The 17,985-nt window shown below is 40.1% G+C and overlaps 1 protein-coding gene across 1 annotated transcript; it reads right to left on the reverse strand.

The window, feature by feature from the left end:
- Positions 1-779: 779 nt before the first annotated feature.
- Positions 780-17,741, reverse strand: DDX42 (DEAD (Asp-Glu-Ala-Asp) box helicase 42). Its single transcript, XM_010293569.1, has 18 exons — positions 17,521-17,741; positions 16,494-16,644; positions 15,820-15,881; positions 14,760-14,796; positions 13,145-13,294; positions 12,756-12,860; positions 12,037-12,156; positions 10,756-10,932; positions 10,131-10,259; positions 9,149-9,248; positions 8,405-8,452; positions 7,765-7,862; positions 6,184-6,460; positions 5,284-5,510; positions 3,852-3,962; positions 2,964-3,065; positions 1,779-2,112; positions 780-1,715 (listed from the first exon to the last, which is right to left on the reverse strand). The coding sequence occupies exons 1-18, from the start codon at positions 17,739-17,741 to the stop codon at positions 1,363-1,365; spliced, it is 2,802 nt and encodes a 933-aa protein (XP_010291871.1). The 3' UTR covers positions 780-1,362.
- Positions 17,742-17,985: the final 244 nt, after the last annotated feature.

Raw genomic sequence — 17,985 nt, forward strand, 5'->3', positions numbered from 1 at the left:
AAAGGAAGAAGTGGAGAATAAAAAGCACATGCTAGGTATTTTTGTCCCAGTAATAAAACATTTACTAGAGCAAGCAGAAAGTAAATGCACAGCTGATAAAGAAAACATCACAATGTCACAAAAACCTGACAGTTTCTGATACTTCTTTCAGTAGAAACAAGACAGAGGTGGGTGCTGACATGTTTCAACAAAAGAGTTCTTCCTTACCTTTATGGCGCAAAAAAAAAAAAAAAAAAGTTATAAAACAGATAATACACACAACGCGTTAAAAACGGTCAAGCAAGATTTTACAGTTTTAACTACATGTGTCCATTATGGGGTGATATTTGAGCTGTTCCACTTAATCAATCGCTTTTCAGGTTCTCCCTAAAGGCTTCTGAGCAGCAGGTCCCTGAATTTCTGAATGAAGCCTCTTCATTTAACTACGCTTCATGGGGGGGGCACCAGCCTTTGATGGCTGTGGCATATCTACATTTTTTCCCTTTTTTGCTTTTAATTTGAAGAAAGCACTCAACCCTCTCTTAACAGAGGGTGCATAGGCACAGCAGAGATACAAGTTTGCTATGCAGGCTTCCACCAAAATGAAGGTTATTAGGAAAGAAGAGATTCTTTAAAAGAAAAAAAATACCTGGGCAATGGGATTGGGATTGATATACTGACCACAAACAAGCCAGGGAGTCCATTCTACACTAACATGTGAATTTGTGGTTAGCTGGGCTGGAAAAGGATCCCTTGAACAGCTTCATAAAAAAAAAAAAAAAAAAAAAGAAGAAAAATCAACTTGCTTCACCCCACCTTCAGCAATGCAAACTGATACAATCCTAGTTGATGGGGAGAGATGTAAGGGGCAACCTGGAGGCCAAATCATTTGGGGATAAGAGAATATGTGAAGAGATTGGGGAAGAACTTGCCATACTGAACAAATTGCTGAAAGACTGATGTTTAACTGGTGGGTCCTGAGCATCTCTAGATTGACTGCTTTTTTAAATGTGAACGCTGGTTAAGAAAAGACTACTTTATACTTCTATGGACAAGTTTCTTAATGTTCCAAGGATGTGAAACAGCTTCTTTCTTGTCAAGAAGATCATTTAAATCCAGCAGAGAGTCACTTGAGCACTGAATGTTTAAAAGCAGAGCCCAGGGAGCTTTATCAAAATGATTTCTCTTTGACTAAGCATTGTGTGTACATATTATTAGAGTAAATCTGTCCGCAGATGTACCAGCCCAGACTTGCATGGGGAGTTTGCATGGTTTCCTTCTCCTCCCCCAGGTGCTCAACAACCAGTTACCAAAAACCCCAAGAAATCCTCTGGAAAAAGACAACACTACCTGCAGAGATTCCAGGCTGTGAAACACCAGCTTTTAACTGTCCCACCGGCTCTTCTTACGTTTTGGGGGCTCTGGGACAGCAAAACCATCTGTCTTGTTGTCTCGGTTGTTGGCATCCTTCCTGTTCTCACCATTCCTGTTCTCGTTGTTCCTACCTTCATTGCTATTCCTGCTATCACCGTTGTTGCGATTGCCACTGCCCACATCAGCGAAGTGCCGGTTTTCACCATGGCGATGGTTGTCGCCATGTCGGCCTTCTCCGTGGCGGTAAGCGTCACTGTGGCGACCGCCTCCTTCTCCATGGCGTTGCACATCATTGTATCGACCACCACCCTCTCCACGGCGTGGGACCTCATTGTGGCGACTGTTCCGGTTGTCGTACCGTTCTCTGACAATGCTGCCACCACCACTGCTACTGCCGCCACCACCGCTGCTGCCGCCGCCGCCACCACCACCGCCGCCGCTGCCAGTAGCGGCAACGCTAGTGCTGCTGCTGCCTTCTCGACTGTTGGTGCTGGCATTTGTGTTGTTGAAGCCCTGTACTCCGACACTTGGAAAGGTGGGAACGCTACTCAAATTCCCTGTGCTGGTGAAGCCTGGAACACCCTTTGCTGCTGCGGCGGCTGCAATTGGGCTGTCAGGATTTGCAGCATTTTGCTGTGCTGAACTTGTTGGTACTGAGTTCAAGCTCCCAGCGCTGGTCCAGCCACTGGCACCAGCAGCAGAGCTACCAGTCTTTTGATTATTTAAGCTTGCAGCAACAAAGTGGCTCTTGTACTGGGACTGCCGGAAAGAGACAGAAAGAAAAAAAAAGAGAGCATGTTTGGCTCTACCTGCCCCACAAAACACGCAGTTATCACGCATACACAAGCCTGTCTTGAATTCTGGGGAACCCCTAGGAAAAAAGAGTTCCTGTAAAAAGTCAGTCTTGGAGGGATTATGTTCCTGCTGTGCTTACGAACATAGAATTAGTAACGGACATCTGCTACCAGACTACAGAAACAAGGGAACTCCTATATTATGGGGTTAATTTTTACACTGAAGAGAAAGGGTTTCTCTGTTCCCCATTTCTTTGGGTTGCAATTACACTATTGCTGCTAAGCAACCTAAATAGTATCAAGCCTAGAAGCAGAATCCAGAAGGGAGAGAAAGCAAACAGGCAGCAGGAAACAAGTGAGTTTGGCAAATTAACTTTGCGCAAACATGTTCAGTCCAGCCTGCATACTAATTCTACCACTTTGGACTGCAAGGCTGAGTGGGTGCTCCAAGTAGATGAGACATGGCCACAACCACCAAACTCAACAGGGTTTCTGCATTTGAGGCGGGGGGGGGGGGGGGGAGTGGAAATTGTCTTGAATCATCAGCAGTAAAGCTTTTCCATGTTATGTCCTTTCTTCTTGAGTTAGAACTTGGAGTACAAGTGATCAAACCAACCTGAAAAGCTGCTTTCATTGCCGTAAGTCTGTCTCCCATTGCCCCAGTGGATGGCTTGTATGCCTCATAGTTACTCATCACACTGTTGTTGTTTCCACGGTCCTGTGCAAAAATTGTCTTGAATCATCAGCAGTAAAGCTTTTCCATGTTATGTCCTTTCTTCTTGAGTTAGAACTTGGAGTACAAGTGATCAAACCAACCTGAAAAGCTGCTTTCATTGCCGTAAGTCTGTCTCCCATTGCCCCAGTGGATGGCTTGTATGCCTCATAGTTACTCATCACACTGTTGTTGTTTCCACGGTCCTGTGCAAAAAGACAAAGGACAACTGGAGAGATTTATCCAACACAGACAGTTTCAATTCAACCGTTCGCCAAATCTATCTTGGCCCTGGAAAGACATCTACTAAGGATGACAAACTTCTGGAGAGCACTGAGCAGCAGAACAGTTTGCCCCATGACCTTGAGGATGACAGAAAAGTGAAAATGCATTAAGTCCTAGTGACTCACTAGGAAACAGTGTAACTACGTTTCCCAGCTCCTTAGAGTAGAAGCAAAAGCAAAATGCAATCAAATGGAGATTTTCACAGAGGTCACAGCCAGGACCAAGTGTGAAAAAGGCTTCAGCTGTGACTTTTGCAAAGATGCTGACCCTGATGTGCTTTCAATGTCTACAGTTAAACTCTGTCCCCATACACATTGGCAATAAGCTGTTTCCTAGCATGGACATACCTTAGTAAGTATTCCCAATGCTGCAAGATTTTTTTGTTGCCAAGCATCAGCCTGGAAAGGGCTTTTCAAGCAATTTATTAGTATTTATTTTGCATTGACAGTCAATTTGCGAAGAATGTCCAAACCTTCTGGATCACTTTGGCTCTAAAGGCGGCAGCTCTTGACAAGAGGATAACAGCATGGGCCAGTTTCACTTGAGGTATTTCTGATACTAGTGCTGAAAGATTCTGAGATATAAAAACCTTTGAAAGAAGAGGCTATACTCCAGAACCAAGAAGATTTTCTAAATTAAAGAGTGGTCAATACTAAGTTTAAAAGTTCCAAGCATCTGTAAACCACTTCCTCAGCATCTCTACTTACAGAATTTTCTGATCCCAGACCAGGACGTTCACGGTATCCTAAGCCACCACCACCAATATTCAGCTTCTTGCCTTTTCCTCCTTTGAAACGTGATTTCCGGAACCATGGATTCTGTACAAAAGAAGGATAAATTCTTCTCAATACAGGGAATAAGAAGCTTCATAAATGCATGTAATAAGACTCAGAAAAGGAGGATTTTCAGCATTTCAAAAGAAAAATGAAAACAGAATGTTTCCCATTCAACAACACAGCTGTTGCAAGGGGATGCGACATGCCAGACTACAGCGCTTTGGAACTAAACTGTAGACAGTTCTGTCATGTGGGTCTGAAGCTTTTTTTAACAAATGCTTTTTATGAAAACTAATTTTTTTCCCCCTGAACTTTCATCCACGTTAAATTTTTGGGGTTTGCATTCTGATAAACCCAGGAATAAATGCAATCTCTAATGCCATTCATTTGGGAGCTCTGCACTTGCTCATACTAGGGTTTTATTGATTTAGCCCACTGCCCAGCTACGGAGAAATGAGGTCCTGTCAGCAATACTTCCTGCAACAAGCAGTGGCCAGGAAAGGGCAGTCCAACCAGACATCCTCCTCTTACCAGGTTTTTAAATAATGGTTGGCTGCACCTCTTTTTATGCCCTATAGTTTCTTCAAACCCGAAGAAGCCAATAAGCCAAGCCATTTAGCTTCTATACTCTTCCTCTCAAAGGCAGCCTGTGGAGCTCTGCCTCACAAATTGTGTCCCTTCTGAAAATGTTGCCTCTGTACCTTGGAAAAAATACTTCTAGTAAGTGCCTCTAGTGCCCAAGCTGCTTGGCAATGAAGCCAGAAGCATGCTAATCCATCTCTGAATTTAGGAATTACCAAAAAGCCTTTACTCTCTTGCCGCTACATGGGCAGCAAAAGACAAGAACTTACAGAGCTGAGGAGTACAGTGGCACAAGCACAATTGCTTCAGCTATTTGTCATACCTATATATAGCAAGCCTGCCAGACAGCACTGCCAAGCAGGTATAATGATCATGCAACAACCGTTTCACAGAATGCACATCCCTGTAATTGTTTTCTAGTTCAGCTTTCAGCTAAGCTGTATTTCCCAGGTGCCTGCCATAAATGCCTATCAAAAATCCAACTGTAATGAGATAGTGGAGCTGGAGTACTCTGCTGCCATCACACAGATTACAGTTCCTAATTTCCTAGGCAGTGTCTGACCCCAAAACAGATTACATACTGTGTTCCAAAATTTACACGTCTTCCTGGATTCTTTCCAAGGCCATAAAAACCACTAGAAACCCTACTTAAAAACAGTACAGGTTGCCAAAAGGTCACTGCGAACATATGATGGAGCCAGAAACAAGTCCTAGAGCTCCTGATTTTGTGCTAATCATGGCAGGAACCTTCCTCTACTCAAGGAGTTTTGCTTCTTTGTACCTGCATTGCTAGATCCAACAGCTCTTTGGAAACATGTTGATTAGCGCCTTCCAGATTTCTGACAAGATCACCAGCGAAGTTACTGTCTTTGGGAGTCAGCAGAGTGTAGGCAACTCCCTTCTCGCCTGCTCTGCCAGTACGACCAATTCTATGGGTGTGCGTATCTATGTCTCGAGCCACATCATAATTGATGACAGTCTTAATGGAAGGAATATCTAACCCACGAGCTGTAATAAAGAACAATATAGTGGTAAGCATGATTATCCTGAATGAATTCAAAGCAATCCTGTTCATACAAGCATATCACTTCATTCTGCTCCAGCATACGAAGGGAGTTTCCACAGGACCACACCCCGGTTAAGACACCCTTCATAGGCTAGAACTCTTTGTTACCTTAAGTCTAGCAATATCTTCTCCAAGAGTAGTATAAGTTATACCGATCCCCAGGTTCACAGGATTGAAGATGGAAGAGATCTCTTTAAATGATTGTTAATTCCAAGGAAGAGAGAGGGCTTTATTAAAGGATACTGAAATTCATTTTTTGTTCAGTTAAACATCTGGGTACGAAAGCTGTTCTAGACAAGGCTTCAAGTGTGTCCATTTCCTCTTCATTTAAGCATGCATAATGTGTCAGCTGATTAACAACGAACAACTACTTCCTTAAGAAATAGATTTTTTTTTTCTGTATATTAAAAAATATCTGTCAGACTGTAATTTAAACATCATCAGAAGACTTTAAAATAAAATCCCTTGCTAACACTGTGTGCTTCTGAAAAACATCCGGAACACAGTGCCCAGCAGGTACGGAAGCCAACCTTGCTGCCTTCCACTGAAATGTGTTAGCCTTTCCACTGATATCCACAACTTGTATGAGCTGCTGTTTCTTAGAACATCACATACCTGCCACATCAGTAGCTACTAGGATCGGGATCCCCTTTTTCTTAAATTCTGAAATGACTTTATTCCTCTCACTCTGGTCCATGTCACCATGAAGCAGTCCCAGATTATGATCCTCCTGCTTAAGGTTATTGGCCAGCTCTTCTGCATTTGCCTTCTTGGTGACAAACAGGAGAACACTCCCAGAAGATGTGAACTCCACAAGGCGTCGAGTCAGCCAGTTCCATTTGCTAGGGCCAGAGGGGAAAATCTCCACAATTTGAGTAACGTCTTCATTTGCCTAAGGGGAGAAATAAAGACAAGCAATAACACAGGCTAGAAATGACAGCATGGAAAACATGCACAGATGGCAGAATAAACCCAGGAATTTAAACTAGGTGTGAGAATAAAAAGAAGGAGAAGCCGGGGACCAAAATGCTCCTTTAAAAGACGTTTCAGCTCTTGTCTAACTAAACGCTGACCACGTCATTTTCACAGTGTGGAAAAGGCAAGGGTTAAACAAACTATTCTTTGCTAAACCTGAGAGGTAAAGTGCAGTCTTTGACATGATGCAGTTTAGCACCCTACTGATCTAAAGATGGGTACTTGCAATTTAGATCTCTTGCAACAGATGCTATTAACGTCTAAAATAGGCTGTGCAAGAACAGGCCTGAGATGGAGAGGATGCTCATCAGTAAAAGTTACTCATACGGCGATCAGAGAAAGTACTCCTGTGGGCTGTGACTTGTCCTCAGAGTCAGGAAGAGGGGAGGTATAAACAGACTCCCTATACACTCCATATTGCAAGTAACGAAAGTGCAGTAGAGCTGTGAGCTCTACTGCACTACTTCCCACTATCTGGAAGTTTCTCTGAAAGATTTAATTTTTACACACTGAAGTATTAATTATTTCAAGGATGATGCTCTCAGAGTAATAATTTAGATCAAAGAAAAGAAAACATGTGATTGAGCTAGGAAAGCTGCTTCTTAAGCGCTGTTTAATTTTTTGTTATAAAGAGGTATCTCACATTCCTGATTGAAAAAAATTAAAAATGCAGAGAACTGGTTAAAAGAAGAATGTTCTGAAGGCATCTTGTGAAACTTCTTGACAGTTTTCATATAAGTAAATTTCTTCACAGCAAACATAATCTGCCCACTTCCTTGACTTATTACCAAATCCCTAGTCTGCTAACAGTTCAGCTGCTACAGTCAAGCAAGTATAGAATGAACATTCCTACATAAACCAGCTGAAAGACATTACCCCCTAAATTTCAAGTCCTTCATTGCCAAAGCTGTAATTTAGAGTTTTGAAACAAAACAAAAGAATATACCCATTGATTCAGCTTAATAAAAAAATAATAAAATCAAGCACTGCATTAATGTTGTTTCACTCCTTGATGAAATCTCCCGTCACTGTAAGAATATTTGTTGGCAGAAAGAAAGCTCAATAAAATTAAAAGAAAAAAACCAAACCACTTACAATTTTTGTTAAGCACGAAGTAGTTACTCTCAAATATAAATGACTACAGCACTTTACCATAAATTTCAGACAACAGAAACAGAATGGTTCATTTCTCTGATTGTCTCAGCAGTAATGTGGAATTACCTCTCCAATGTCTCCCTGCACAACTCGAATTGGGTCGATCAGAATATCTCGGGCCAATTTCTCAATCTTCTTACGGAACGTGGCACTGAACAAGAGGGCTAAAAGAAGAACAGTATTTGAACTCCTTGAAAAATAAACTTTCTTTCAGAAAACTGCACAGATCTTGTAAATGAGGACCTGTACAACTGTATTAGATGTCAGTGATGACTGGTCTGTTTTATCAGTTCTAATGAAAATTATCAATGACACAAGTAGAATACCTCAAAGTGGAAACACATTTCATGGTATCTGAAATAAGATGTTGATAATATGTGGCACTGCTGAGAACGTTCTTTCATGGCAGCTTAGAACAGAGGATCTCAAAGCATATGAACATTAATTCAGCTAATCATCTTTTCCCTGAGTAAAGTCTGTGGAGGGATTACAGACTGATGAACAGCGTGGTTAAATGCCCACACTTCACAAGCGCTCCCTCCCAACAGCCTACACTGAGAATAACACTAGTGGACTTTTGCAAAAGTCTCATTGCGCAGCTGCGTCAAGAACAGGAAATCCAAGCTCTGTTCCAGACTCTTAATGGGTAGCCCACTGTATACCCTCCTTCGACTCTCAGTTTAGTCTGAAACATGCTTATACTTACTCTGTCTGTCTGGACGTACATGGCTTGCAATTGATCTAACCTGATATTCTGGAAAGGAGAGGGAAAATGTTCTAATCAAGATCATATGCTCATTATTTAGTAGAATAATTCAAAATACAAGCTCACTGCTCCATTTAACAAATAACCATAGAGTGAATGAGTGCCTCTCACTCAGTATTTAATTACACTGTGACTTCCAGCTGCTCTTTGCTGCACAATGGAAGTTCCTTTGCTGTACAAAGAAAATTCTGGAAGTTCCTTCAGCAAGAAGTTCCATAAACAAAGATTCTAGCCAAGTCTGTGCATACCCTGTACATCTTACAAGTGTCTCCCTCCATTTCCAATATTACAGTACTGTCAAATCTTTGCTATGTCCCGTGATTCTTGAGTACAAATTGAAAATCATCCAGATCTGAATGATCAAACCTCTTCCAATAAAGTAGAAAGTTCTTTTAACACCACTAGTTTGTACACACAGAATCAAAGCACTGAAGTGACTTGCCCAAAAGTTACTCAGCAATTCTAAGATAAAAGTCAGCGGTTTTGGACTTCAACATCAACCGAATGTCATTGATCTCTTTATATCACCAGATATTAGGCCTTTAAATATGTCCATATTGTCTATAAAATATTTCCTTAATGTATTTCCAAGTATATGAAGCTACAGAGCTTAAAAATAGCCCTACTAAGCTGGGAACTGAACACCACTGCTTTCCAAAACAGTGACCTTTGTTCATTACATACCAAAACCCATATCAAACATTCTGTCAGCTTCATCAAACACAAGGTAAGTGACTCTTTGAAGGTTTGTAGCTTTCTTTTTCACATGATCAATCAAACGACCCTATTAAAAAAAAAAAGGCCAAGTTTTTAAAGCATATTTTAAAAAATGCTAATATATGCAACCTTCAAGCACTTAACTGCTTTTTATCCTCACTTACCAGAGACTTAGAACAGAAAACATCTCAAGGCTTCAGCCTAGAAACGAGTGTCAATATTCAAGTCATAGAAACAGATTCCTAAAACTCTCCTCAACTATGCTTGACAAGCTGAATTTTAGGACTGTTTTTCCAACGTTAAGATATCAGAAATCCTAAAATTCTCCAGTCTTCATTAAAATTACGTTTTAAATATGAACTGGCTACTTAATCCCACAGTTTTTGGCAAGGGAGTTTGTCACACTTTTTCTTGCCTAGTACCCCAATAAATAGCCACAATAAAACCTCCTCCAACCATCAGTTGCTCAGTTTTGCTTCAGTTCCTAACCAGTTTTTGCAATACGCAGAGCCAGTTGACAAAGGTGCTCATTTACATCACTGGTTCAGCATCAATACCCATTCTGATTCAATGTTTCAACCTTTCAGTATTACTGCCACGGGCTCTATACTGATTCAGGAAGATGGCACTCAAGTTCATGACATTCTGGGAATTCTCTTCATGAATTTAAGGCTTGGCAATCAGAAGCTGGTGCTGCATACAACTGACACCGATTCAAGCAGATCTTGCTTGCTCCTCTGTCTTCTATTGGAAATCACACCTAATCTCTTTCAATTTCTCTTGGAACACAAATAACCCCAGCATATTTGCTCTCAACACCTGATAACCTGTGAAGAAGCTAGATTTCAGAGATCAAGAGAACAAATTCTGCATCACCAATGGTATTAAAAATCTGTCTTGGCTTCAGTTAAGCAACAAGAAATTGTACTGTGTGCATACAGGTACTTACTGGTGTGCAGACAACTATCTCTGCCCCCTCCTGGAGGGCTTTGGCTTGCTCCCACATGCTTCCTCCTCCATACACAGCTACAGAGCGCAGATTATATGCCTTACCAAAGCGCTTACATTCAGAATGGATCTGAGAATTTTAAACAAAGCACATCACAGTTCACGTTAGACAGATCTGAGAAAACATACCTACCTTGAAAATACAGTCCAGCTCCTGAAATCCACTCTTCCACTAATAACTTAATGAAATTATTCAGAAATCCTCAAGGCTGCAGACTTCAATACTGTGGATAATTTCCAGTAATTTGAGAAACCTATTTAGGCATCCACCATAATTTAACCTGCAGGCTCTGTCCTTTTACACACACAATTTGTGGCAATGCATCCGCAGTATTCTTAATACTTAGAAATAATATGGGAGCACTGTGCAAAAATTTACAATTGCAGATTTGTCATGATGCTTCAACAAAAAGAGGTATAAGAGAGAATTGTGAGCTTACATTGGAGGCATGTTACTAATGCACAGCGGTTTTTTTTGAAATAGTTTCTCAAATAATTTCTGCCCAGAATTTTGTCATCTTCTATAAGAACACTGTATGGCACATATATGCTTACTATACACTTACCTGTTGGCAAAGCTCTCTGGTTGGGCATACGATCACTGCAATGGGACCATCCCCTGGTTCAAGCTCCTTTTGATCCATGATGTGAATCAACATCGGCCAGATGAAGGCTGCTGTTTTTCCGCTTCCCGTCTTAGCTATCCCAATCATATCTCTGCCACTTAGTGCAACTGGAACACCCTAAAAATAAGGAGATTCTAAACCCATATTATGCCTACCTTAGCATATTCTTGTGCTAGATTATTACACAAAAACTCAGATAACAAGAGAAAAGCACATTACAGAGGACTCATAGCAACATATGTCGATGCTTACACATTTATTGCCAAGTTCAGATCTGAATTGGTTTGTTTTAAGGGCTGGAAGCAATGACCATTTTATGACTGTTGGTGTCCTATATGAAATCAATGTTTGGGCACAGTACAACATCCCAAGGATGTATTTACTGTTCCACAAATCTTGTGGAACATCTTGTCCAGCTGTAAGAATGCTAAAAACAAATTCTCAGAGCCTATTCTTTCTGCAACCACTCTGAGTGCTGAAGCCCTCAGTTCATCCCTACTGTTGCTATAAGGACCTCTCAACCACAGGTTTTTACAAATAGTATGGACTAAGGTCCTAATACACATCCCTTGGACACAGCACCATGTCATCTTTTATACTTCACACCACTTCAGATACTTTTCTTGGTTATAATCACATTAATGATAACCTTAATTACTTATAGTAATCAATTTACATGCAGTAGAATCCCTTTTGCAGGCATGGCTCTCCAAGGAATGACCAGTTAAATGGTCCAGCTCATAGCGCATTTATTCTAACTCCCAAAAGAAATTAAAAAAAATGCCTGGTTGCATACCTCTTCTAGTTACAAGACTTTCAAATATAAGCTGTTTAAAGGAACAAGGGTGTCAATATATGTCACTCTACTCAGCTACTGCTATGGTTATTTTTAATACAATTTCTAAAAAAACCCAAACAAACCAATCTTTCATGCATTTCTATAAGCAAGAGATGCCACTTGCATGTTTTTCAGTCTTCACCAAGAGACAAATGAAGAAAAGAATATGGATATATTTACAGTGGTCATTTAACAAGAAAAAAAGTGGGTAAACTTCTATATAAAAAAATATCAAAGCTACTTTCCTAGAAAAATACAAAATATTCTTCTCTGTCACAGCTCTATATAGGAAACTAGAATTGTATACATCCTCACATGGATTAGGGACCTTCGCACATGTTCTATTAGTTCCATTTTGATGTTAAAGAAGTAATGACACTCACCTGACATTGTATAGGAGTGGGCTGGGTATACTCGGATTTCCTAATTTGATGCATAAGTTGCTCATCAAACCCAAAATGAGCAAAACTACTGCCAGGCCTTGGAGGAGCAGCACCGGAGACCTTAGAAACAGAAACATACCTTTGTTCATGAACAGTAAGAGAAAAACAGAGAGAGAGCTGTACAAAAATGAAAAAAAAGTGTCTCTACCTCCAAAACTGGCTTTTTATTTTTTGAATAGACAGAAGTTTAACTAGGTGAAAATTCCAGATGTGCTGTGTAAATAGGACTTTCAGGTATAAAAATTTAGATAAACTGGCGATCAACATAAGCTACTAAACATCGTATCTACCTCCTTCTATAATTAGTCTCCTTCTTCCCCAAATAATTCCCTTCACAGAAAGGCACACACTAATATGTCACAAATGGCAAAGAAGTAATTCTTGCATATAATATTTCGAGTTTCGATTCCTAGTTCTTTAGTCCAAGTGCAACCATGCAACTGGCAATCCCGGGTGCCCGCTTTGACAAGTCCAGAAAAGACTTTCAAGAACGGCTGAGCAAAACCAAACTCCCTTGAATCAAAGTCACTGAAGGTATCCAAGAGGCTTGGTATTCAAAAGCTGGAGTTTCCTGTGAAAGTTTTCATTAAAACTACTGAGACAGTCCAAATAAACGGGAGTAAGAAGATCCTAGGAGGACAGTTTTGTGACCAGCTTACCCGGAGATTTAGCTTATGACGTAACTCCACCACTTGCTGTGGGGTGAGACTGGTGATCTCCTCATGCTCATCATAGAAATTTTTCTCAAATGGTGGATATTCAATCTGCAAGGGGTAATTACTCAGTTAGTCCAGGACTCAAGATTCTCTCTCTGTACCCTTAGTTTTGGAGAGGAAGGATCCTTTTGAGAAAACGTTCTTAATTATCTGCAAGAACGTTAGTTTAATATGAAGTCATGTGAAGGATCTTTAGTAGGACTCAAGTGGCACAGCACTGAAATAGTTTCTGCCAATATTGATGTACAGGGACAGAACCATATTTCAATCTACTTCTTAGCACCTGCTTTCTAGAACGCCTCAGACAGAACAGAATGGAATAAACTTCCTACCTCTGAATGGTCAATAGGTGGAAGAGGATCAATGATTTTTTTGGATGGTGCAATTGGATTCCCATCACTATCATACTCCAGGTTATCTTCTTCCTCTTCTTGGACCACACCAGCAGTGGGGTTTTCAGCCATGTAGCGAAAATAAGCTTCCTGCAGCAAAACATATCAGTAAAATCACATACAAGAGGATGCAAAAATACTACTACATTTGTTTAAATGGTGTACATGCTAGATGGCTGTTTGCTTTCACACCCACCATTGAGGAAAAAAAAGTCCACTAGAACTGGTTCTTCTAATAAATACCAACAGTTATGTCCAGAAGAAGGACAATAAATACAAATGAAGAAAACAACTACAGTGTCAGTTAGACCACAAAGATGCTTTTAAAAACCAAACTTCTTCTCTTACATGTCTGCTTAACAACTCCTTCTACCAAGACATGTTATGCTTTAACAATAGAAGAATCTATGAATCACATGAACAAAGTACAAACACTGCAGGTTTTTAAACAAAGAACACAATGTTACTAAACATGTGATGTTTACATTTTTTTTAAACACACTATGCCAAAGGTAGTTTCTCCACTTTCCCTAACTAGACTCTAAGAAAATGAAATATATCTATTTTTCATTAAGAAAGTCAACAGCAAATGGGAAAGAAAGAAACTATTCCAGAAGAATCCTTCACCACAAGCCCAGGTTAGAAGTCACTGTCAGCACTGTAACATGCCATCCTTACAGCTCACAAATATGTACGTGTCTTACAGAATCTCATTGGCACACCAAGACATTCTTGTGGAGAAAACACCAGTCTCAGTTGACTTTCAGGCAAATACTTAAGAACAGATTTTTAAAGTAAGGTTCATTTACAAAGAAATGTATATACTCAAGTGGCTTTTTGATTTGCATAGCCAATTATCACTTAATCACATAAATATGCATATACAATACACTTGAACAACAGCTATCTACTAGCGTAAGTCACCTTTGCTCAAACTTTAGCACAGCTACACTCACCAAATTGGAAGCAAAAGCCTAAAGGCCAGACAACCCTGCCATGCTCTGCATTACTGCGAGTAACACAATAGTTATTAATTACAACTTAGTAGTAAGGTACATTTCAAAATGAAGTCTTTGTTTATTGTTTCTGTTACAGTGATGCTTATAATCCTCAATAAGAACGGGAGCTCCTCTGAAAATAAACACCAAAAAGCCTGATTCTTGCCCTTAACAGAAATTTCACTGCAAATAGCCTCCACAGTTTAACAGCCTCTCACTGGTGCTCCATGTTAGTTGTTTCTGCTAATTTCAAATTTGATGAGACCCTCAAATACTGAAAAACCTGTACAGGAAGTTGAAATTCAAATTGTCTGAAAAATATCTTCTTAAATGGAGTAAAAAAGAATGAAATTGTCTCCTAATATTCTTCCTTTTTTTAGTGAAACACCTAGAAGGGTAGAGGCAGCAGGGTAACCGCTACAGCTTCCTGCTGAATTGTCCGGATACTGCACATGATACTGGAGTTTTGTTTGTACCTAGTAGTATAAATATTTGAGGAGGGAAGACAAAAAAAAGAAAAAAAAAAAAGAAAATAGAAAGACTGCATAGGAACTCACTTGGTCATCTTCCTCTTCAATGTCATCTCGAATACCCCTGGAAAAACAAGCGGAGAAAAAAAACTTCCCTGCAAGTGTTCCACATACTCAGCTCCATACTTTCATTTGATTAGTGCTGAGCTCCATATTTCGTGGAAGACACAACACTAACAACTCAGTAACATTTATAATCCCAACCCATGGAGTTTCCATATTTGGTGCCAACCGTAACAGTGACCCTGTTCTGAATTCTATTTACTTGTATTAATGAGACTGAAAGATTAGGACTCCGTCTTCCCAGTAGAAGCCACATCAAAGATCATCCTGGTCTAAGCTCTTGATGCTACAGAAGTCCCATAACTGAAGAGGAATATGAGCCAGGAAGTGCAAATCCAGTTCAGAGCTTCCCTGGGTGGTGATTTGGATCCAGTGTTCTGTTTCAGGACCATGTATAATCTGGTCAACCCCATACAATGCAAGTTCTACCAATGTCTCTGACATTTAGATCAAGAATCAACAGCGTTACTTTCCTTGGTCAAAACTGACAGATAAGCTGCAATATGTAAACTGTTTAAATTCCAAATTTGGTATCCCAATTGTCACATGCTACCTAATACATCAGCTTTACAGGGAATGTCTTAAAACCTGGTTCAAGTTTGGAAGAATCTCCAGTACTACAGCTACAGCAGTACTGAGTTGTTTTGCTCACATAAATGCAATTTTAATCTAAACCATCCTGATCACTGCAAGGATGTGGAAAGAAGAAAAATTATTCAGGCTGATCTGAAAGGTGGTAGTAGATGTGCTGCCCCAATTGCGTGGCCTAGAAAGGCTTCTTGTGTGAGATAACTCTCAGTGCGGTTACATTTTACCGTGGATGCTGCCATGGATTCTCCCTTCCTTTTATTCAATTTTTATTGCACCGAACTTTACCCATGGAGGATATCATGTGCTGGTTAATGCTGTTTACTAGGTATATATTATATTGTCTACAGAAAATCATCATCAACAAAACGCATTGGAATTCTCTTAGCACCATACAAGACACAGGCAGGTATGGGAATTATAAAAGAGAACTTACTTAACATTCTTTTTTTCTTTGTCTTTATCTTCAAGTCTCTTCATGTCTCGAGCAGCTTGATCCTAACAGGTCATAAAATTGTGACATGTTAAAAAACCCAAGATGATAAAACATGGAAGGGAAAAATGTTTCTACATAGCTAGACCATCATGCCACAGAGGCAACACTTTTTGGACTAAATCTTCTCTGGTTCCATACCTTATTATGATAAATAAATTCGCCTACTAATACCTTTGAAATTTATATACTGTAACGTTGTGGCAATATTGTTGAAAAAATATATTCTCCACATTCCTCATGAAAACACTGTGATAGAATCCAGCTAATAATAGAACTGTAGCTAAGGAACAGCTCATGATGAACATAAATAATTTCAATTCAGGTAGTGCAAAATGCACAAAACCTTAATTTCATATTCAGAGACACACAAAGCTCTTGTTGTGTTGCCTCGACATACTCAAAACAGTTCAACAGTTAAACTACTGTAAATCATATCTGCCCTCTCCCCATCTAATCCACCTTTGAGTTCTAATTAACACAGCATCTTACATAAAAAACAAAAGCTAAGTGATATTCTGAATACAGCTGCCAAAGTAATGAGTGACATTTGCTGCTCCTGACGGAGAGAAGTATGGCCACATAAATTAATAAACGTTTCACGAGCCGGGTCTTGCCTCCACTTCAGCCATGAATGCCTCCAGAGGATCATCATCGCTGTCAGAGTCTGCTGATTTGGAATGAAACTGCTGGCGAGTGGGGGAATTCTCTGCGGGAATGTATGGCAATTCGACATTGCTGGAATCTTCCTCTTCATCCTCAAAGTACCTGAAAAGAAAGAAACAATGGCCTGGTCAGTACACAGTCTACAGCACCATGCTGTCTTTCATGGTTTCTGAGTAGAGTCAAGTTTCCCCGCACAGAGATGGATAATAAAAGTCAGTACGTACACAGGAAAAGATGTTGAGATTTATTTATTTCTTTACAATTATTCATGTTGTAAGCTAAAAGTGGCGGTAGGGCAAATGGATGTTACGAAACTGATCTTGAACGGCTCTCCCAGGCTGATGAATATAGGACGATTTTCCGAGCTCCCTTCTGTTCAACACATTTATGCAGCTAACAGAAGGGTTAGTAAAGAAATGTGGAGTTGACTGTTTCCCTGCACAAAAGACACACAAATTTATCCTGCTTGGATCCAATTCTGAACATACCACTGCAGGCAAAGTCTTGTTCAGACCACAGCATAAGTGACACTGAGCTGCCTGAGGCTCAGCTGAGGTAGGGAGAGGTAGTTCTTAGGGAGAGGAAAGCTAGAGGAGGAGCACTCTCCATGGGCTGCTGTAGCATCTTGCAGTTCTTAAAAAATATTTAAAGGCAAGGATGTATTCTCATTCTCATTTTACAGATGATGGGCTGACACCCAGAGAAAGGGTAAATACTCAGTCCAGAGCGACATCAAAAGTCTGCTGCAAAGCAAAGATGGGAGTACCTGCAGGTGACTAGCTCAGTTTTTCTTGACACTACTGCAATAAAGCTACCAGGGCTCTCTTGCACCCTAATGCCATGTTAGGGTACTTATCCCTGAGCAGGCTTTTCTAAATAACTAAACTTCATAAATGTCACCGATACTTCCCCCGACCTTGGAAACTTTAAAACACTAAAATCTAGAGCTAGATAAACACAAGCAATAACCCTACTTACGCATTTTCTTCATCAAAATTTGCTCGTTTTGACCCAATTTTGTAGAAAGAAGGCAGCTGAGGAGGTCCTGATTTCGCAAATGCAGCAGAAGAACCAGCTGTTCCAAAAGCACTATGAGACTGTTGAGAGAGCTTAGGCTCCTCTTTCTTTCCAGGTGTTATGGCAAATCCACCAAAACCAAAGCCTCTCTTAGTACCAGGTCCACCTTTATTCCAATTCATGATGTCCTCAATATATCTGTTAAAAATCACGAAAGACAAATTAATGCCCAGTCTACTTTAGGCAGTAATACATAATTGTGTCACAATTTTTCTTTTAACTGGATTACTTCAGTCATGAGAAAGAGACTTGTGGAAATGTGACTGACAAAAGTTTGATCTATTACCCAAAAAGGATCAGGCCTTGTTCTTCTCTTTTAAATATGAGTGTGTCCACAAATTGAAAAAAAAGAATAAAACAAAAAGG

The sequence above is a fragment of the Phaethon lepturus genome, unplaced genomic scaffold, assembly GCF_000687285.1.
Source record: "Phaethon lepturus isolate BGI_N335 unplaced genomic scaffold, ASM68728v1 scaffold24548, whole genome shotgun sequence".
Lineage (NCBI taxonomy): Eukaryota > Metazoa > Chordata > Aves > Phaethontiformes > Phaethontidae > Phaethon > Phaethon lepturus.